At 34.9% G+C, this 22406-nt stretch overlaps 2 protein-coding genes across 2 annotated transcripts; one reads left to right on the top strand and one right to left on the bottom strand.

The window, feature by feature from the left end:
- The first annotated feature begins 991 nt into the window (after window positions 1–991).
- On the top strand, window positions 992–6195 carry LOC111024703 (leucine aminopeptidase 1). Its single transcript, XM_022302458.2, has 10 exons — window positions 992–1413; window positions 1781–2195; window positions 2285–2479; window positions 2693–2918; window positions 3082–3208; window positions 3309–3404; window positions 4105–4182; window positions 4984–5044; window positions 5469–5656; window positions 5840–6195. Exons 1-10 carry the CDS (start codon window positions 1162–1164, stop codon window positions 5966–5968), a joined length of 1767 nt encoding a protein of 588 aa, XP_022158150.1. The 5' UTR covers window positions 992–1161; the 3' UTR covers window positions 5969–6195.
- Window positions 6196–8731: 2536 nt separating this feature from the next.
- Window positions 8732–21400, bottom strand: CNGC5 (cyclic nucleotide gated channel 5). Its single transcript, XM_022302483.2, has 8 exons — window positions 21190–21400; window positions 20259–20330; window positions 18158–18740; window positions 15764–15976; window positions 13268–13566; window positions 12732–12843; window positions 9872–10108; window positions 8732–9602 (listed from the first exon to the last, which is right to left on the bottom strand). The coding sequence occupies exons 2-8, from the start codon at window positions 20315–20317 to the stop codon at window positions 8904–8906; spliced, it is 2202 nt and encodes a 733-aa protein (XP_022158175.1). The 5' UTR covers window positions 20318–20330; window positions 21190–21400; the 3' UTR covers window positions 8732–8903.
- Window positions 21401–22406: the final 1006 nt, after the last annotated feature.

Here is a 22406-nt window from a genome sequence, read left to right as displayed (position 1 = left end):
AAACAACTTCGACTCTCATTTGTTTCCTTTTCCATCTTTTTGAATTGAAAACTCAAAAAATCGAAAGAAAGCACCGAAAAATAGGAGGGGAGAAAGAAAACTGAAAAATAGGAGAAGAGATGGAGAAAGAAAATGAAAAGGGACATAATAGTCTTTTCATCTAGCACGACATTTCATTAGTATGAGTGGGTCAAAAAAAGATGTTTTAGAACAGTAGGTTATTTGATTCCCCAGTATATTTTCCTTCTGCACTGATTATTATTATTTTATTTACAAAATAAAGCAAGAGAACAGATTTTTATTTTGGTAGTTTAAAAGTATCTAATAAATTTTTAAATTTTCATTTCTTTTTATTTTTCTAATAGATGAGGGTGTGGTCAAACATGTCTTATCAAATTGAGATAGACTGATAGGAATAAAGGTGTACCTTTGTTCAAGGAGAGGAGATAATGTGATCATCGACGTAAGGTGTTCTCACAATTTGGTCCGTATAGCAAATGTTTGAAGGAAAGATACCAGTGACACTTTGTTGAAAGAGATGATTATTGGAGTTGTAAGGTGTGTAAAACATTTTAGTCGAAAATATATGTCTTAATCTATATCTATCGAACTTAAGTTTAACTTGATATAAATTGTAGTTTTGAACTTCACAGTTCTACGCAAACATGAAATTAATTATTTTGTATTCATAGGACACCAATCATTCAATGTTTGGTAAGTTACTTCGGGGATTTTAAAAACATATCAAATACAAAGGAAAAAAAAAAGTGAATATAAATATCAACATTTTGATTTTAAAACGAAAGATCAATAGAAATATAGATTAGTTGAATATGTAAATTGGTCGAATATAAAAATGAAGATCAACCTGAACATAGTTTATACATATTTTTGTCATAAAAAATGTCCTTAGCCCATGCTATATCACATAGATGATATTTTTTTGGAAAACGATATAAACTAAGGAATGTATACAGATATGGAAAGTGAAGGGAAGAGCGAGCCCATCTCATTGGTTCAGACAACAATGGCGATGGTGGCAAGCAATTAGACCCAAACCCATCATAGAAATTGGAATTTTATCCCTTTGGCTTTGAATCCTTTAGCGAATCGATGCTCTGACGGTTCACTATAAATAAGTGGAGGCTGACACACCCAAAAATGGCCGCCATTGTTGCATCTTTGGGCACCAACTTCGCGTCTTCTTCTTCTTCTTCTGTCTCGTATTCCCTTCGTTCTTCTTCCTTTATTCTCACCAAACTAACCCATTTCTATCGCCCTTATTCCTCTGCCTCTCTTCGCGTTTCTTTTGCTTTTGCTCCCTTCTGTTCTCGTAGAGGGAAGTTCATGGCTCACTCTCTGGCCCGGGCCAATCTGGGCCTCACAAATCCTGCTCTGAGTGAGCCCCCCCAGGTCAGTAGGACACCAAAATCTGTTCTTGATGGTCTTTGTTTTTTTGGGTTTTCAAGCCTGAATCAGTTGTGGTTTTATTTATTTATTTTTTTTATGGTTTTTGAAATGTGGGTTGCGAGGATCTAGTCTATTTTGATCGATTTGCTTCGGTTTCTTTGTTTGTTATTTTGCGTTATAGATCGTGTTTTATTACAAGTTAAATTTGATCGGTAGTAATTGTTGAAAATGACATCGAATTTGCAAACCAAGTCTGAATCAATTGTGGGCTTTGTATTTTCTTGAACAATGTTTCTTGGAGGCTTTGAAGTGCCCATGTTTGTCGTGAAGTACTTATTGTGTGTTACCTGTTTGTAAAAATGTCTCAAAGATATCTTTTGGGGCAAAAGACATCGATGTCTTGGAATGGAAAGGAGACTTGCTTGCAGTGGGAGTGACGGAGAAAGATGTGGAGAAGGATGAAAACTCCAAGTTTAAGAATCCGATTTTGAACAAGATGGATTCGCGCTTGGGTGGATTGCTGTCTGAAGCCTCTGCGGAGGAAGATTTCACCGGGAAGGCTGGCCAATCAACGGTTCTGAAACTTCTTGGTCTTGGCACTAAGAGGGTTGGTTTGATTGGCCTTGGGCAATCGGCTTTGACTGTATCAGCCTTTCGAGGTTTAGGTGAGGCTGTTGCATCAGCAGCGAAAGCATCTCAAGCTAAGGAAGTTGCTATATCTCTTGCCTCTGCGGGGGAGCACTCTACTGAATCTAAGCCTAACATTGCCTCAGCCATTGCATCCGGTACTTGTCTCATATTAGTATATGAATACGTGGACAGTTTGATGTTGTATTTGACACTAAACTTTTGCTGTTGTTTGAATACATTGCAGGGACTATACTTGGGATATTTGACGACAATAGATATAAATCAGAGTCCAAAAAGTCTGCACTTAAATCTGTGGAAATTATTGGCCTTGGATCTGGACCTGAAGTGGATAAAAAGCTGAAGTATGCCCAAAATGTCAGTTCTGGGGTACTTCTAGGAAGAGAACTTGTAAACTCACCTGCAAATGTACTTACCCCAGGTTCGCTCCTAAATTTTAAGTTCTAAAGTCTGTCTATAGCATTACCTGCTTTTTTCAGTTTTCCATTGGCATGAAATGTAAGTTCTTACATTTTTGTATCTGTACCCTTCAGCAAATATTTGAGTTTTGAACTGATTTAGCATGTCGTAGCATTTATTTCATGATTGATACCATGCATGGTACTGACGTTGTTAAACTACATCCACATGATAGGGGCACTGGCAGAAGAGGCTACAAAGATTGCATCAAGCTACAGCGATGTTCTTTCTGCAACCATTTTAAATGAAGATCAATGCAAAGAATTGAATATGGGCTCCTATCTTGGTGTTGCTGCAGCCTCCACAAATCCTCCCCATTTTATCCACTTGCGTTACAAACCGCCCAGTGGACCTGTATCAGTCAAATTGGGTTTAGTCGGGAAAGGATTGACCTTCGACAGGTAATTATACATCTGTAAAATTGCCAACTCTTATTAGCAGTTGCTGAATGAAACAAGAAATGGATGTATTTATAACTTCGATAAAACAACCTAATTTCGATATAAGGTTTTATTTATGACCGTAAGTCAGGTTGAATGAAACTATGTTTTTTTCTTTCACCAGTGGTGGCTACAACATTAAAACAGGACCCGGATGTTCGATTGAAATTATGAAAACTGACATGGGAGGTTCAGCGGCAGTTCTTGGTGCAGCAAAGGCCATTGGCCAAATCAAGCCTCTTGGAGTGGAGGTTAAACATTCTAGATGTTCACCCCTTTCCATGCCAATAGGATCTTAATCATGCTAATAGGTTTGATGGCTTGTTTTCTTATATTCTTGTTTCCAAACAGGTTCATTTTGTTATTGCTGCCTGTGAGAACATGATAAGTGGAACTGGAATGAGACCTGGGGATATTATCACAGCTTCAAATGGAAAGACGATTGAGGTATATCTGGTTGATTGACCGCAAAAAAAGGATCTCTGGGCTATGCTATTGTGATAATTTCTGTTTGTGTTCAGTTTCAAATTTGTCATTTAGATGACACGAATTGTGTGGCTGAGCTGAATTTCACTGTTATATATTTATGAGCAGAAAAATAAGTCTGGAAGGTTTGTTGTTGTCCCATCCATGTCGAGATTGGGGAAGGTTTTTGTGGTCGGCTTGTTTCTTGGTGGTTACTTTCTGGGATATTTGGCTGGAGAGAAACAATACAATTTTTTGGGGTTGGAGGTTTAAGATCTTATTACATTTAATACTTCTTTGTAGGAATTGGTTTCTAAGGCCTTTTGTAATTTTCAATTAGGTGTTATTATTTTGAATTGGAGCCATTTTCTTCGTGGAGTTTCCTTTTATATATATATATATTTTTTCCATTTTGAAAGCTTTGTTTCTTATAAAAAAAGGGACCAAAAAACAAAACGTATCATCTTAATATGTAACTCGAACTATTTAATAAAGTAATAATAATGATAATGCTAAATGGTAATAATGGTGACCAGCTCTCAAGAAGCATAAAGTGCTGCTGTCAGTTTTCCTAACTTGTCTGAATTAGCTTTTTACTTTTTTGTGGGTACCTGCTTTCTCACTACAAATCATGGTAAAGTACATCTTCAATTTATTAACCTTCATTTTTGCCAATTTTCAGGTTAATAACACTGATGCTGAAGGCAGACTTACTCTTGCTGATGCTTTGGTATATACTTGTAAGCAGGGTGTTGATAAGGTAGATGTATATAATAATTTAATACTTGATATTTGATAATTGATTAATTTTGATTGAATGTCACTGTTGTGGATTCATTAGATGTCTAATGGGTTAAATTACAAGTTTACAGGTTTGTGTCTAATAAGTCCTAAACTTCAAAATGTGTTTAATAGATCTCTGAACTTTCAATTTTGCATCTAATAGTCCTTGACCTATTTGACATTTTAACAGAATCTATAGCTCTATTTGATATGAGATTAAAAGTTTAGGATTATATTAGATACAAAATTTCATGTTTAATAGATTCGTTAATTTAAAAAAATGTTGAATATGTCAGAGACTTATTAGATGCAAAGCTGAAAGTTTAGGAACTTATTAAACACTTTTAAAGTTTAGGGACCTATTAGACATACACTTAATTCATAGACTAAACTTGTAATTTAACCCATCTAATTAATAGATTAATCTGACATGGGACCTCACTCCTTGTGTTTAGGCAAGGGAGAATGCATTATCATATTGCAGGTTGTCATAGTGAATAATTGTGTATCAGTTGATCAAATATCTGTAGTTCTAAAAATAATAAAGAGTGAATTTGCCTTTTTCCAAGTAGTTTGTATCGTTAGAAAATCATAAATGTGATATCGGGTTTGAGTCGGTTAGAACACGTGCATGATCATTTATCAGTTACCTGATAATGTATAAGTAAGATGAAATTGTGTTTCATTTCTTGGCATCACACAATAACCAGATAATGGCATTACTAATAGTTTTGGAAAGTGGTTATTTATCTTCTAATAACATTAAATTGCTTTGCAGGTAATTGACTTAGCTACTCTAACTGGTGCTTGTATAGTTGCTCTCGGGCCTTCAATTGCAGGTACGATAACCTTCAGAGCATCTTATGCTTTATAATTTGTATTCAATCTGAAGATCAGAACATGACATTGGGTTTCTTGTGAGTTCTGAATACTCCAACATTGTGGGGAAACAAAAAGCTCAATGGTTGGATTGGAGACACTTCCGTTGTCAAACCTTTTCTTTTTCCTCTCGCTCTATCGAGACCCCGGATTTAGAATTGGAGACTACAGAAGAGTCTTCTATTAAATAACAAAAGAATTAGACAGTTACAAAATTCTATGGAAATTAAGGAGTCAAACTGTCACACTGAAAACATTTGATTTAAGATGTAATATTACCACTTCTTTAGAAGGTTGATTATTTAGTCAACGATATATATGGTCGTGTTGTTCACAAAACATAAATGTGTATATCGGTCAAATGGAACGCCCTTTTGTTTTCAGGTGTCTTCACGCCCAGTGATGACCTGGCAAAAGAGGTATTTGCTGCTTCAGAAACCAGTGGTGAGAAATTTTGGAGGATGCCATTGGAGGATAGTTATTGGGAGTCAATGAAGTCGAGTGTGGCTGATATGGTCAACACAGGCGGTCGACCGGGTGGTGCTATTACAGCTGCTCTGTTTCTGAAACAGGTAGATATCATCTTCTTTGTTGAACTTCCTGAAAGGGAAAAATTTGATCATCTGGTTGACCTTTCATTTCTTCTTGTGTTTACCAACCAAATAATGTCTTAACTATAGCTTTAGAAACCTACTATGCAACTGAAGATTAGATTATCCTTTAGATAACTTATATTCGGATATATGTTTCTGTAGTTTGTTGATGAGAAGGTCCAATGGATGCACATTGACGTGGCTGGCCCCGTCTTCAACGACAAGAAGCGCACTGCAACGGGGTTCGGTGTCGCCACACTAGTCGAGTGGGTTTTGAAGAACGCTTCTTAAGCAATCAAAGGGTGGTAGAGTGAGACCTCGACTTATATCAACGGCTCTAAGGTGTGGATGCTAAGAGTTCTCATGGGTTGCCAGCATTGTGAGATCAATCTAAATAAAACTTGTGTGAAGCATCGGTTGTTTTGATGCTTTTAGTGGTGATCTTGATCCTTTAGCTGGATTGGTGGATGTTTCATATGATTTACAAACTAGTATCCAAAGTTTTACTTTCCTTTTTACTCTGTTGTGATTCTTTTTCTCATCTTGAGTTGTGTGCCTTGCTTTCTACATTTCTGGTGGAGGATATAAGAGTGGTTTTGGAGTTCCTTTGGAAAAATTTCGGTCGAGGCAAAACGACCAACTTTTACGAGGCTTTTTGATGGTAACAAGTTATAGGAAGATAGTTATGCAAGTGAAGATAGACTGGAACATAATTTTGGTATTCTAGGACCAGAAAGCAAATACATATCCTAACATGAAAAAATGCATTTGACCTATGTATTACCGTTGCGGTATTTTAACATTAATTTACATCAACATGAATATAATATAGCTTTGCTCCTTTGCTAAAAGTTGGACAGTTAATCCCCACTTCACAGTTGTACTAAAAAAAATTAATTTATTATTTCATGATTCATCCTTGGAATCCATAAAAGGAAATAGAGACAAGTTTTTTTACTGGGGTAAGAGTCAGTTTGCTCACATGAATAAAGTTTGAACTGAAAAAAAAATAATATATAACTTTTTTTTTTGTCTACAGAACTTCATAAATAGAGGAAAATAATCCAAATAAAACAGTCTACATAAATTTTGTTTAACAATCAAGCCCCAAAGTTTTAGACAATGATATCAATATGAATGATCGGTTATATATTTCAAGATCAAGGGCTTAATTGTTAAATTTTTAAAATTCATCCCAACTAATTCATTAAAAGAAACATTTTGATTAAAAATATGATATCATTCAACGTATCTATCCAAGATTTCATAAAAGAAGGAAAAATCAACGTGGCGGATGAATAGGAAGCTCCTAAGAACCCCAACGAGAAAATGGGAGTTTTTAAGAGCTTGCTCCCTAGTCACGCTCCGGTCTCAACATGCTGGGCCGAGGAAGTGTCCGATTTCCAAAGTTGAAATCTTCGAGTCATTTGTAACCTCCTGAAAATAAATAGATAACTATTTTTGTATGTATTTTAACAAAAGAAGAGTCTGGCTTCTTTGCTTAAGAAATTGAACCTTAAATTTAGATATGTCTTACAATTTTTACCCTCTATTGATTTCTACTAATTCACCCGTTACTTTAAACAAAAAACGATATAAAAAACTCTCAAGAAAAAAGTCGTTAATTTAATAAAAATCAAGTTTTTCTTAAATTATGTTCGATTAATGCACAAAATCGACTATTCACCTTCAAAGGAATTTTAACTTCTAATAATTCTTACAAAATTGTACTGGTTCAAAGTCAGAACCCACTTCTAAATTCTCTCTTAATTTAAGATATTTTGTTCTAAAAGGAAGAAAGATGATTAGAAGAGAAGAAACAGCAAAATCTTTTTGAGTTTTGAGTATATATTCTCATTCTTTTTAGAATTTAAAAGGAGAGATTCTTAATTTTTAGATGTGTTGTCGACGGCTCTGGAATTTTAATTTCTAATGGCTCTTATAAATATATTTTAAGAAGTGATGCAATTTAAAATTATCGGATGTTTTGAAAGTACATATACTAAAATGACCAAAATGAATGTGTAATGAATCATAGTCGAAAGATTCGGGGAACAAAATAATATTTTAACTTTTTCTTAAAGGAAGAATAATCAAAAGAGAGAATATCAAATATCTATTTAGAGCTGAGTATTTATTCTAATTCTATTTAGAAATCAAAACATAAGACGGATGAAAAGAAAAAAAAAAACATCAAGACATTTAGAGAAAAAGAGAGACAAGGAGTGAGAAAAAGCTAGATAAGAAAAGAAAAAGTAACTTTTTTAAAGAAGAAAAATGCTTTTATGTCTTGTATAAAAAAATTGGAGAAGAAAGAGACAAATATTGACCATCAATGTGGTAAAGCATCAAAGTTACAAATTTTCTTTTAAGAAATTTGATGCATTTTGGTGATATTCTAAAAGCAGAAATCTTTAGAAAAATTATTAGTAATATATTTGAAAGCAAGTTCATCGACTAAATATTTAGTTCAATTTGAAATAATATTAACAATTTATTAACATACTTATTATAAATTTTATAGAATTATTATTTTACAATATAATATAAGTTTTACATTATATTTGTTTTAACAAAATAGAATGTGGTATAACATGAAATAATATATTTTTAAAAAATTTTATCCTTTTTAATATATTCTAAATTTTGAAATTTCAATTCTTAAAGGCATTGAGAATATAAAAATTTCATTATTCACATCACAAAATCTCAAACAAATTTATCAAGCAGATATTCATTAAATCCATTGACGACACACTTGATAAATTTGAAAACAATGAAATCTAGATTGGATATCCAACACGTCCTTAGTGAGATATTCATATTTAACACAAAACTAGAGTATATATCACATGAACTTAACTCAACTGGTTAAGGCACCTACGTCCAGTCAAAATCCTGAGTTCGAATAAAAAAAAAAAAAGATAAAGCGTATTTTTTTAATTTTTTTTATAATCTATTGAAGTTTTTAAAATAACAAATTTTTTTAATGGTCCTATTTTGACCCCTTGAAAGAATGGGGTCAGAAAATGCGTGACCATTAGATTCCAAAGCTGAGAAAAACAAACACAAATACATATTCAGCATTGATTTCAGGAACGTTTTTTACAAATTACAAACTAAAAACACATTTATAATACATTAGTTTTAGCCCTCTATTCAATTTCAAAATAAACACCATGAGTCATATAATATGCCTTCAATTTTTGTCGCAATACATAATGCATCAATCTGCATCATCAGCGCTAAAATCTGGCTCTGGAGGCTTCTGCAATTTTATCAACTCCTGAGCACTCTTGGCGTTGCGATATCGCTGAACGCCCCGGAGAGCATTTGCAGCAAACTTGGAAGCTAAGAAAGTTGCACGAATGCTATAAGAGCCTCCGCTCGTGGCAGTTTGAGATCCCTCGGATTCTTCCGCTGCAGCTTCTTCCTTTTGACGAAGTTCCATAGACTTTCTCTTGGAATACCGACGCCATGCTGCTTGGATGAAGCAAGCAGCCCAGGTCCTCCACTGCTGCGAGTAGAATCGGAAGGTATGTTGCACCTGCCTACTGTGAAGACGCCTGAACTGACTGGCCACGAATTTCAACTCTTCAGCAACGAGGGCGAAAGCCTCGACCTCTGTAATAGCCTTTACTGTCCGTGTAGAGGAAGGAAGGTTCGAACCAGATTTCGGATCCAGAGCCCAGGTCAAAAGCTCTTCACCACAAAAGTCGCCTTCTTTTAGGAAGGTACGGTTGAAAAATCCACTCCGCCCACCATCTGTAGTCACACTCTCAAGCCGACCACGTATAATGAAAAGCATCTCATCAACTGGATCACCTTCACGGACAATGTAAGTGTACTCCGTAAACAAACACGGTTTCAACCGCTCACAGATAGCATCGAGCAGCCTCTCATCCATGCTTTCAAACAGAGGAACCTAAATCATCAGAGAAAATGAGTTTAGTAAAGTACAAAGGGCAGAACAAATCATAGGATGAAAGTAACTTACAAGCCAAAACCTACAATTTTTGAACAAGTTATCATCAACTCTCATATGGAATTTGTCAAAAGAATTAGTCCCACCCTTTGAATTTGTGCCAAATGTTGGCAGATATTGTGAGAATGTTCATATTTAGTGTAAAAATTTACGAGTGCCTAAATAATGAGGAGAATGAAATAGAAAAGGAGCCAAAGCAATAACCTTACCCTCCTTACTAAAGCCAGACAAAGATGGCGCTTAATATCTCTTCTAAGATCCTTCGGTAGAGTTTGTACCAAACTCTGTTCATCCACCCCACGCGTCTCCAACCACTTGTACTGATCATAACGTCGGACCCTCTCCCGAAGTTCCTGCGGCAGCAAGCGGTGATGCATCCACTGCTCAGAATCTCGCCTTTTCACCCTCATTTCCTCAAGCCTTATAGTTAGAGATTGAAGATAAGTCTGTCATAATACCAAAACATCAGTTCTTGAATGTCTACATGATTTTCTTTTGTCCACTCTAGAATATAATATTGTACTTCATCTTTACAGAATCTCAACAGAACACTTACTCCAATCTTTTTTTTTCTTTATTATTATTATTACAGGAAACAAGAAATTTCATTGATATAGAAAGAGCAATAAAAGGACAAAAGTACAGAATTCTCAGAGGAAATAAAAGAAACAACAAAGCCAGGATTAAGAACGATAAGAGGGAGTTATAAATATCTTCCAATTCATACAAATATCTTGTAATAAAAAATCAGGAGAAGTTGGGAAAGAGCACACCATTGAAAAGCTTTCAATCTTTCAATCTGACCACTTCAACACACTCAAGCCAATGTCAAAAACTCCTTGATTCCTTTCCATCCAAATTTTAGAAAAAAATAGCTTTAACCGCATTGCGCAGTTACAAAAATGGTCACGTTGCCAAGGAAGGTCCAATAATAAGGGAAGAATATTCCTTCTTGAGTCTTGTGAAAAGACCCAAAGCAATTTAAAGATCTGGAACAACCCAAACCAACAAGTAGCATAGGAACATTCAAAGAAAATGTGGTTGTGCTTCTCTAAATCCGCAAAGTATAGGTAGCATACTAAAGGCATAAGAACCTAGGATAATCTGGAATCACGAGGTAGAACAAACCCATAGAAGCCCCGACTCAGATGTGTTTCAGATGTGGTAAGCAGGTGCAGGACCTTATTTGCAAAGAAATTTCTGAAGCACAGGTCGAAGAATATTCAAAGAGAGTGGGCCCAAAGAGGAATCGCCATGCTTGTTCTTTCCATCCTTATCGGAGACAATCATTCATAAGTAGCTCTGAACTTCACAACGTTCACGAAAGGCTTTTTTAATTTCCTACTCTCTTTGTGAACCATCCAAAGTGCTCTTTTCTATAAATTCTTGCCACTACATTATGGCAAACTTGCTTCACTCGGGAATATCCATAACCATTTAATAAATAAAGCTTCATTCTTCCTTTTCATCTTCTCAATCCCCAAACCACCACAAAATTTTTCTAATCCTCCTTTCCATTTCTAACACAATCTTTTCTAATCGTAGGCCTTCTTGATGTCAAAATTGAGAATAACCCCTTTACTTTTTCAAAGGAAAGAAAATTTTTTGTTTATAATTGAAAAGTTACAATAGCAGAGTAACTAAACCCAACCTAAGGAGTCTACCTAAATTCCTCATTATTACACTAATAAGTCAACCCCCCAGCTAGAAAATATCTTGTAGAGAATAATTACTAAACAAAGAAGATAGCAAACACCAAGAAGATGCCTCACATTTAGCTACACCCACTCTCTTACGTCACTGGTAAATACCTTAAAAATTCTTTGGTTCGGAATAGTCAATTATAGTCATATTTGTCCATACAAATTTGGTTGTCGCTAAACTAGACGCAAGAAAGAGGTGAAATAATATTATTCTTCATCTCCGTATCCACCACCCATGAAAGATTGAAGTAAATACCAGCCAAAAACTCTACAGGTGTGGGACAAGCAAACAGCATCTCCGTTAATCCACTGCCTCATTAGCTATCAAGTATAGATATCAAGACGGAGTCAGTCTGTTGCCTACCAAAGATAAAAGTCGATTTGAGTAGAAGAGATTGTAAGAGCTTCTTGGTGGAGCCACGTCAAATTCTTTTGTAACTATCCTATCTCTATCTCACTATCTGTGATCATCAAGGATTTGGATGTTTCATGTAACCTAGCTTTTTTTGGGAGGGGGATCTCTCCTCCTCTGCTCCTAGGTTGTCTTGCTCTTTTGTGTAATGGAATGTTTCAAAGGTTTCTTATTAAATTAAAAAGAAAAAAGAGGGAGAGAACGCCCTTGATCCTTTCAACCAACAGCTTTAGCTAACACCTTATTGATAGTTGTTGTGAGGCTAATAGGCCTATCATCTACCACTCGTTAACGATAGAGTTGACCACACACCATCTCGAAAAATTCTTAAAACATTGCTAAAACATTGACCACACGCCATCAATATAGTTGACCACTATTGATTGACAGTCTTCACAAGTATCAAGCACTATATGATTTTTTTTAGATATGGACGTTTGCCATTTCTTCCTGGGGCATCTATTGCAATATGATATACAGTCAATACAAAAAAAGGACGAGATGATACCTCCAACTACAAGATGGTCTAACTCAAAAGTGACGTGGAACATACAACAAATTATCTAAGGAACATGAAGTAATCTTGGATGTAGTTGTCAAGAATGAATCAAAGAGCCAAAGAACGTCCAATCTGTTACTTAAGCTACCATCCTTTTTCTCTGAATTTAGTGATCATAAAGACGACCCTTCCTCCTTTTAAGGGGTGCGACCTTATTTCCAGTTCATCCAAATCTAACATGCCACATTACTAGAGCTTTTAAACAAAGGTCATACACACCCTAGTTTAAGCCCTTGTGCCATATTATAATAAATTTCTTCAATTATTATACAAAGAAAACAAAAGCCCTCCCAAACCTCCAGGCTCCAATACTCCGAACAGCAATATTAACTAGGGATAGAAAAGAAAAAATTTGAACCACAAACCCAGAAGTCATTTAATTCAAACTGTGTTACCTGCATGTTGCCAATTAGAAGTGCAAAGAGGATGAGACCAAGTACAGCCAATGCTATAGAAAATATCACTTCACCCGGATAGGTGCTTGTTTGCAGCCCCTGCCCAAGCGTACTGCCAAGAAATGAAATAGAGATAAAAGCATTAATGTCAAAAACTTGGTCATTAATGCTTATGAACCTTCAAGTGTACTAATAAATTTCACGCTTGGTAAGATCGTGAACAGAAAAAAATTACACCGTGGTCCAAACAATAGCCAATAGCCTAGTTATCAATCGCATCAACTTTGGTGTTCATTTTCTTGCAGATGAACATTTCAATGAGATTCGTAAAAGGAACTGCTCACCAACCTTGATACATAAAGAACAAATTTTTTGTACATGAACATGGGTGCATAATGCATATATACAAGGGTGAAGCGGAAGTTACATGCATATACAGGACAAATTTCCCTGGGAAGGATTTCTATCTGAACAACAGCCTTGTAATATCCATAGCAGGCACAATACACTGGCTTATTTAAATAAGCAATACATACCTTAAGTTTTGTAGGCCCCACCATAGACAGTAACAATATTTGGCTATAAAATCCTTGGATGAGGCAATACCAGAGGACAAGGCCTGTTGAAAGATTCCAAAATCAAACTGATCATTCTCATCAGCAGGTTTGCAATTTGACTGAAGGACACCCAGTCCTGTCTTGTTCCAAGTTGCGTAACCTTCCATGTCCTGGTTACCACAATATAAGAATTCTTTCGTGCAGACCCCATTACAAAACTTCTGCCAACACGTATCATTGCGTTCCACGGCTAATAAATACCATAATGCTCCAACTATCTGCATGTTTTGGTCAAGTAAAAGAAGAAAAAAAAACTCAGTTTGAGATTACATTTATTAATATAGAAAAAAAATATCAGCACACAGAATTAACTTGACATAATGCAGTTGAGGATAACAAGTAAAGAAAATTTCTATATATCTTGTTATCATCGTAGCTTGAAAAGAAATAAAATTTTACATCTAATACTTACAAGCAAAGTAAATAAATGTTACATCCTTCGTTATAAAAAACTTGCTACTGCATTTCAGCTCAGAGATTGACGTACCAAGGCTATTCATAAACCCATGAACATTATCACTAATCCCAAATTCCCAATAGTGAAATAAAAAGGAAGCAATATAATTTGAAGTATAATACTAATCGCCGACGAAAGAAAATAACTAGGCATTTCAACTAAGTAACTACAGTAACTGAATATAATGTATGATTCTAGGTATATAAGTTCGGTTGCTACTCTCTCAGATCTGCATAGTCTTTTGTTCTTACCCAAAAAAAAAAAAAGAAAAATCTTTAGTTGATAAAAATTATAAAATAAAATACTATTTGATTTCACTCATCTCTTTCTGTGATTAATATTCCCATGCATACTTTACGTGGACAACATAATGGAAGCCATTAACTTAAATTGTAAATTTAATTTAATAACCTCAAACATCTAGAGATATACATCGTGTGGATACGTCTACAACTGACGTAAGATAAGAATTCCCCTTCTGTTTGTGTTCTTTGCAAACAGAACGAGGAATCCATAGATCACACATTCCTTCACTGTCAGTTTGCTCTCCGAGGGTGGTCTTTTCTTCTTCAAATCTTTGGATACTCCAGTTGCATGCCTCAGAATGTTGAAGGGTGGATGAATGAAGCCCCGCAGTTCAAAGGAAAAGCTAAAATTTTGTGGAATTGTGCAGCTAGAGCCCTCTTTTGGAATCTTTGGATGGAAAGAAACAATAGAATTTTTTAGGATAAGTCTTCTTCTTTTGGAAACTTTTGTAATACAGTTCAGTTACACACTTCTTGGTGGTGTTATAGGCATAGAAAACTCTTTTGTAATTACAGCCTCTCATCGATTTTGCAAGATTGGAGAGCTTTTCTTCATTAGTTCGTAGGAGGGGGAGCCCTCTCCCCCCTGCCCTTAGGCTGTTTTTTTGTGGCTCTGTGCCTTCTGTCTATAAAATGTTTCTTATCTAAAAAAAAGATAAGAATTCATAATTTCATATGCCCAAGTATACAACATCGCTAGTAGGTAGAAAGCAAAATCAAATATTTTCCTAGGGTCATCAAATGGAAAAGTTGACAGAATGTCTCTGGATGACAGGCTGCATTTTCTATTGCTGTGACACTTGCACATTTGGGGAAAAGAACCTAGATGCAAAGCACATTAGATCCTAGTCCTACCCCTCTTCATACATATCTATACCACACTCAATATCCCAGTGGAATGAGAGAACCATATTAAGAATAAAGAACATAGTGAAAGGGGATAAATGCAAAATCATCCCAAGCATTTATGGAATACATGCTCATGTAAGGCTTCAGGCCAGATGGAACAAGATGATAGGGATTTCGATCAACTCCCAGTCTTCCAGCACTTTATCTTACTTTTTCATAATATTAAGCCTAAATTGACGAAATTAATCTACTTCTCAAAATCAAGTTAGAAAATTATCAAAGTTGAACCAATAAACAGCCTAAAATCCAGCCAACAAAACACGAAAAATTTAAACACAAAAAGGTTGAAGTTGAACTGTAAAAAATTCAATGACACCAACAAAAGCAATAAGCCAAAATGATGTCCAGCCCAACACCAAAATGCCCAAATCCAACGCATAAAAAACCTACTCAAAGATATAGTGACATCCAGCATAAGGATGACACAAATGTTTACCCACCAAAAAAATAAATAAATAAATAACCTCGCCCAAGAGAGGGTATTAATTTTACTACTTTCAAGTTTAAGATTTAATTTGATGAAACTAAAACTTTAGATTTTTTTTTTTTTTAAATCTCTTGTATTTAAGAGTTCCCTGGCAGGAAAGTCTATATTAAGCTGCTTATATCCAGCTACCAGCAATTAACAAACTCCATAAATAAGAATTTTTCTATATAACCTGCAACAAATTTTCATAAATAAAATAAAAATACAGAAGTGTTAACAAACTATGCACCAACTGTGAAGGGAAAAGGAGGACTTACATGACTAGCAAGCATATATAATAACAAATAACATGCAGCACCCGCCCAAGCAGTTTCTGCAAATACGCCTGTTGTCCTTTTCAATTCTGAAGCCAAAGGTAACATTCTAAAAAATCTCGGGATATATTGAAGGAACACGATTAAAAGAAGGGCCTGTTTTGTCACATATACATCTGAACCTTTTGACCTCTGAAGAAATCTCCAAACCACAATCTGCATATAAATAAATGGTTACAAATCCATTGCAGTAAATTCACACAAACTCCCAACATTCACAATCTTACCTAGTCACGGAAGAATGCACATAATTAATGTCAGCTGAAAATCTAATTAAAATTAAAGTATGTCAAAAATACAGAGGCAACAAGTCCTGACCAACTCTCAGCAAGAAACTTCCTTAGATAATTAAGAAAGGTCTAGCAAATAAGAACACCATGCCTCTCACAACATCAGAAGTTAAAAGGGAGAAACTTAAAGTGAATCTTCCTCTATCTATCACTAGTAACAATTATATCAGCCAAAGAAGGAAAAATATAACTGGGACGAGAAAAAAATTAGTTATACCAGAAGTTGGTAAAAGAAGAAATCCCTTCTCTGACTATCATCACTGATACAATCTAGCTAAACTTTCTTAACAATCTTCTTTTTTTATCATTACTTCCCGCAAATCAATTCTAATCATCCTGTCACAAATGACTGATTTAACCAATAATTACAGTGTGCAAATAACGAACTACTTGTGCTCCTCTCTTATCCTCATGTCTCCTTCTACCCATCCACCTTTCCTCTCCCTATCTCTTTTCATTTCCCTTCAAGTATCCTCCAACTTATAAATATGAGTTGAACTAGTGCCAACCTACTCATTCTCTCAAACCGTGAAGATGAAGAAAATTTTTCTTCCTTCTCTCTTTTCTTTTTTTCTTTTTTTTTTATGTTTTTTTTTTGGATTGATAAGTGACAGAAATTTCAGTCCAAAAAAACAAGGAGATATCTTCTTCCAGTCATCAAAAGAGAGGTTATAAAAGGTCCCTGATCAAAATTCATAACAAAAAAAGAGAAATTTTCAAAATATTTGCATGGCTTAGACCAAAGAGAACATTCTCGATGCGTTCTTCACTTCTTCCAAAGGATCTTAGCCTTTCCTATCAGCACCAGCCCAAAATAACTTCTGGAAGAGAGACAAGGACATCCCTATGGAAACACCAGCTCAAATTGAACATTTTGCATAACTGAACCCAGCAATCTGCCACAAAATAACAGCTGATAAAAGGATATTCTATGGTCTCTACACAGCAAACAATTCAGGAAAGCTTGGGGAATGAGGATGTGGTGTGGTGGGTTCTTCACTTGAAGCTTGTCTGGAACGATACCTAGATTCATGATCAACGTCTTACCCTCAGATTCCCTCGATTTATTGCAGCTGCTTAACAGAAAAATCCTTCAGTTTTGTGATTCGATCCGTCCTCATGGAAAATAGTAGCAAGGAGAAACTTACTAGAAGGTGAAATGGAGGTAAGACTTAAAAAGATCTCTCAGAGACTAGTGGATTTAATAATTTAGTTTCTTATCATGGAATGAATAGTTTTGTTAAGAAGAAGCAGTTCACTGATTTAGTGAGAAGTTACATATATAAAATAACAAATTTCCCTAAGTAGAAATAACAAAAAATGCCCATTAATTTGTAATTACAGGAGTTAGGTAATGAAAACCATGAGGAACAATAGAACTTAATTAAAATGAGCGTAAAAAGGTGATGCCCCAAAATTAAACCATACACATTACAGTATTCAAAAATAGAAGAAATATAGGCACCTTTTTAGAAACAAATATACAGATACTTCGTTGTTTTGAATCCAGGAAATAATCCCGGTGCATATTTACTTGGGGAAGCCTAGTAACAATAAATAACAAAAATTAATAGACACTTTCTAGAAAACAAAGACGATGTGGAACCTAGAAATAGAGTTTGCTGGCTTCTGTTACCACTGGTTTTGGAACTTTTTCCCTCAACTCCCAACAGTTGCAGGCACATTTGATGATGTTTTTTTAGAAGAAACAATTTCATCAATAAGATGAAATTAAGAGTACAAAAGGGAGAAAACTCCAATCCAAGGGAGTTACAAAAAACCTCTCCAGTTGGATATCAATGAAGAGAAATTAGTTTTAGTTTTACATATTTTTTATAGATGTAGTTCATTGCTTAAGGGATACGCATGAGCAATACACGAGACTCCCATAAAGATAACTAATGACCAAAAGAACAACACAGCATTTGACAATGCAACATATGAATGATGATTGACAAGGACGGAAGTTTAAATCATTTAAGTAAAGAGGAAAACCTCACAAATGGAAGAAAATGCATATTTAATAACTAATTCAATGTCTATAAACCTGTGGAAGGGGTAGCACAGAAATCAAATCAATGATGAAATACCGCCGCAAGTATCGCTTCGCTATTTGTGCAGGATCAATCACAAGTTCACCTCTCCCAAACACCCGAGATGATGGAGCAATATAAGCTGTCCGGAATTGGAGAGCCATATGAATAAGATAGAAAACATCAATAATTGTCCGCAACGTGGTCACTATAATCGCCAGCTTTCTATCAATACCAAGACAGTTTGAGGTTTTGTTAATGACAGGAACATAAAAGAACAGTGGATCCACAGATACTGCCAAAATACATGATATGACAAAGAGTTTATTCAAAAATAAGAGCAATTTGTCTTGAGGATCAAATATCTTCTTCTTTGACTCTTTAAGATCCTCGGGAAATACAGCTCGAGAAACCCCAAACTTGAGTGATCGACCAATTGATTTAAGTCCTTCGGACCCTTTTCTCATTCCTCTCTTAAACGATCCAGATGGCTTATCATTTCCATGAACTGCACGGTTAAATCCATCTATATTAAAACCACATCTTCTCATTCCACCATCAGAAGGGGATGACAATCTAGAGTCCAAGTCATCCAACCTATAAATAAATAATCAAAACAGTAAAACACAAGTCAGATTTATGTCATATAATGTGTCATATCCAGAAAAAAGTATTCAATCATCACTATATTAGAAGGAATAAAATTGGAGAAACATTTTTTGACATGTTTGTAAACCTACTTCCATTGATATATATGTGTACGTACACACACACACACACACACACACACACACACACACACACACACACATAAAAAATGAGCTTCCATTGAGCAAAATAAAAGAATAAAAAAGCGCTTAAAAAAAACCACAACCTAAGAAGGGAGCCAAAACAATAACTAAAGATATAGCAAGACAAAAAAATACTTCAATCCAAAAAAATAAAACCAAGAGGATAATTACAGAACTCCTTTGAGACATCCAGTAAGAGGCATTAAACTTGGCAAGTGCCCATACCTCTTCTCATGACCATCCAAACCCTCTAAAACTCCTCTGACCTCTCATTCTTCTCAAGCCAAATACTCCATAAAACAACAAATTGGTTGCCTTTGAAATCAATGTCGTTTTTTTCAACAATATACCTTAGTATATTTAAAGATTTTCTTTACAATTTTGTTGTTACTTTTCAATTGTTAATGAGAAGTAGATTTCTTGTTTCAAAAAACTCACACACACAGCATATAACAATAAGGAAAAACTTAAATAGCATTAGTAGCCACGCATTTTAATTCTAGGAACCAAACTGTTGTAAACATGTAAAAATAGACTTTAGATAACAAAATAATAATTGAAAAGAAAAAAGAGAGAGATAACTGAATACAAACTCATCTTGATTATAACAAGAACTATATAAAGTTCCCGAATGTTAGTTCTACAGAGTCTACAGTTAGTGTGCATTGACAATCATGATCGTGGTTGTTAACTACTCCTCCACATCCGGGTTCTTTAAAGACTTGGATGTGCACATTCCAGCATATAGGTACACGACAAAGTAAGCTAACAATGCCTAATAGTGGAATAACTTATATACCATGTTGCAATTGCAGGCTTATTGACAGTTCATCTACGATCCCAAACTTAACAGCCTTATAGAAGAAACAGATACATATCGACCTTAAGTTACGTAGGTACATAATTCATTAAACAGCTACAATATGGGCTAAACTCCAAACCTTTTTTTTTTTTAACAAGATACCAACTTTTCATTGATGAATGAAAAAGGGACAAAGTTGTTCAAAATAAGGAGTGAGCAAAAATAAAAGTGCGAAAAAATAAAATAAAATCCACAAAAACAAAGAGAACCACTAAAGGGGAGTTATAAATGCCTCCCAATTTGAACAAAGCATACTAGGAAAGTAGGAGGAGAAGAGATCGGAAAGAACACACCAACGCGAAGATTTGAACTTGGCTATTGCAAAGCAGAGTAGGCTAAACTCCAAACTTGTAGATTTTTTAACAATTTAAAAGGCTTGCATGACCACAGGGAATACGCTGTTAACCATCTTCACCAATTAGGGGGAAATAGTATAGTATAATAAAGTAAGAACCACTTTACCTCACAAACTTTTCTCGCTGACCACCCATCAGTTGTGACTTGTAACCACAATCAAACATTTTCTTTAAGCATCTGAATTCATGCAGAAAAACATGTTAAGTTGCATATCATTCACATTAGCAAAAAGAATGCAAAACTACAATTTCAAAAACTTATAAGTAATACATGTAAATACAGGCTATCAAAAAAATGATCAATACACTAGAGTGACGAACAAAGTTGGAACAATAATAACATCTAACAAAGGAATTTCCCATGCCAGATATAATAAATTGTCTGCCGTATCTTATTTGATGATAATCAGCAATTCTCCTAAGCACTCCACACCCCCAACCAGTTCGCTTCCAAATTGTACTTCAATTTTCTATAAAGGTAAAACCCACAACTTACAAGTTACACTACAACCGATTAGATCGATACATTTTGCACGCTAGAATAAGTACTTCCATACCCATCACCTCTTTACTACTTTTTATCACACGTAAAAACAAAAGAACTAAGATCTTGACCATGGGACTCTCAACGAACGCTGAAAGACAAACCATTTCCAAATACCCAATTCTAGGCCTCCTGGTTTCCCAGGCCGTTTTATCAAGATAACAAATGATATTCTACATAAGAAGCAACAAAAAATCAGCCAACCCTCCAGAAACTAAAAGCTCAAAAACACAATTAATTCCTTGCTTCTAGTCCGTTCAGATCCCACACCAGCCCTCCCAATGTCATCTGATATTACTGGAACAGTCAATTCAACAAATTCATGCATTTCAAGCAAGCGAAAACAAAATCCCCCATTCCTAAGCTCCACCATCCAATTCACGCAACAGATAGGCTCTAACCAATCGACATACAATTAATCAACCCAGAAACTGAGATTGGATGGCCAGTGTGCGTGTGCGTGTGCGTGAGCTAGTCAACGAAAGAGACTCACCACAACAGAACTCCTCGCCTCAGTCCATGGCGCCACAGAGAGAGAGAAGAGGAAGAAAAACCAGTGGAAGATTATGAAATTGAAGTGGAATCTCAGGTGAAGAACACGGAAAACTAAATCTTCGGCGGAGGTTCAGACGCGAGACGCGGATGAAACCGGAGGAGAACTGAAGAAAAGTGTAAGGAAGCGCCTCTTTTGAAGCCGTCGACGATCATTGACGTCTTGAAGCGGATAATTACTAGATTGCCCCTCCAGGCTGACTGAGTCTAACAATTTTCTTTTTCTTTTTTCCCTTTTTTTCTTTTTTCTCAATCGGCGATAAATATATTGAAATAATTAAAGTACAGCTGTCCAAGTACTGTACTCGGAAAGAAAAAAAATTCCTGTCCAAGTCCAGTTGTTTGACAAAATAAGAAGAAAAAAATGTATTTATAGTTATGTTATATATATAAAAAGGAAAAAAAAAACTAAAGGGGAACTTTATTCAATCCGGCTATTGATGACACAAGAGAAAATACTAGCAAAATAAAAGAAAATGAGTGAATATGCTTTAAGAAAATCAATTTAATATGTATTTCGCTTGTTTCGTTCAATACTTCTTGATTTTACGCATCTCCAATGTCATGACATGTTTTATTATTATTTTTTTTTATTTCTTTTAGGGAAGAAGCATGTTATATTTATTTGTTAGTTTATTGTTCGATCATTTCGTTGCTAGTGATCATTCTCAACAAGAAATATGCATGTACTACAAAAAAATCGCATAGTTATAGCATCGAAATGTCTTTACCTAATCCAAATGAATGCCTAACGTAGCACCAAGAAGTCAATATTTGTAAGAATAAATTAATAAATAAAGAAATTTTATAAATAGTTATATATATATACATATTAGTTATTCAGCGACTTATTTTAAAAGGTTGCTAACCAAATCGACGTTAATTAACATTAAATAATTTGTCAACTTATATTATTTGGAATAGTCAAACAGAATAGACCTCAATAAGAAGAGAATGTAAAATTTTAGATCTTGTCGTTTTTTTATTTGTCGTAGATAATAAAAATAAACAGTAATGACTATTTTAAAAATTTCACGATTAAGTTATATACACGGACATAAAAGATGATTTAGTATTTATCAAGATTTATCTCTTTGGACCAATAAACCTAAGAATTGAAATATATTGAATAATGTCCGAACAATAAATTATTTATAT

Source organism: Momordica charantia (assembly GCF_013281855.1).
Source record: "Momordica charantia cultivar OHB3-1 chromosome 8 unlocalized genomic scaffold, Mcharantia_2.0 BLBB01000008.1, whole genome shotgun sequence".
NCBI lineage: Eukaryota > Viridiplantae > Streptophyta > Magnoliopsida > Cucurbitales > Cucurbitaceae > Momordica > Momordica charantia.
Note: the sequence above shows the minus strand (reverse complement) of the source record. Positions and strands in the feature narration are given on the sequence as shown.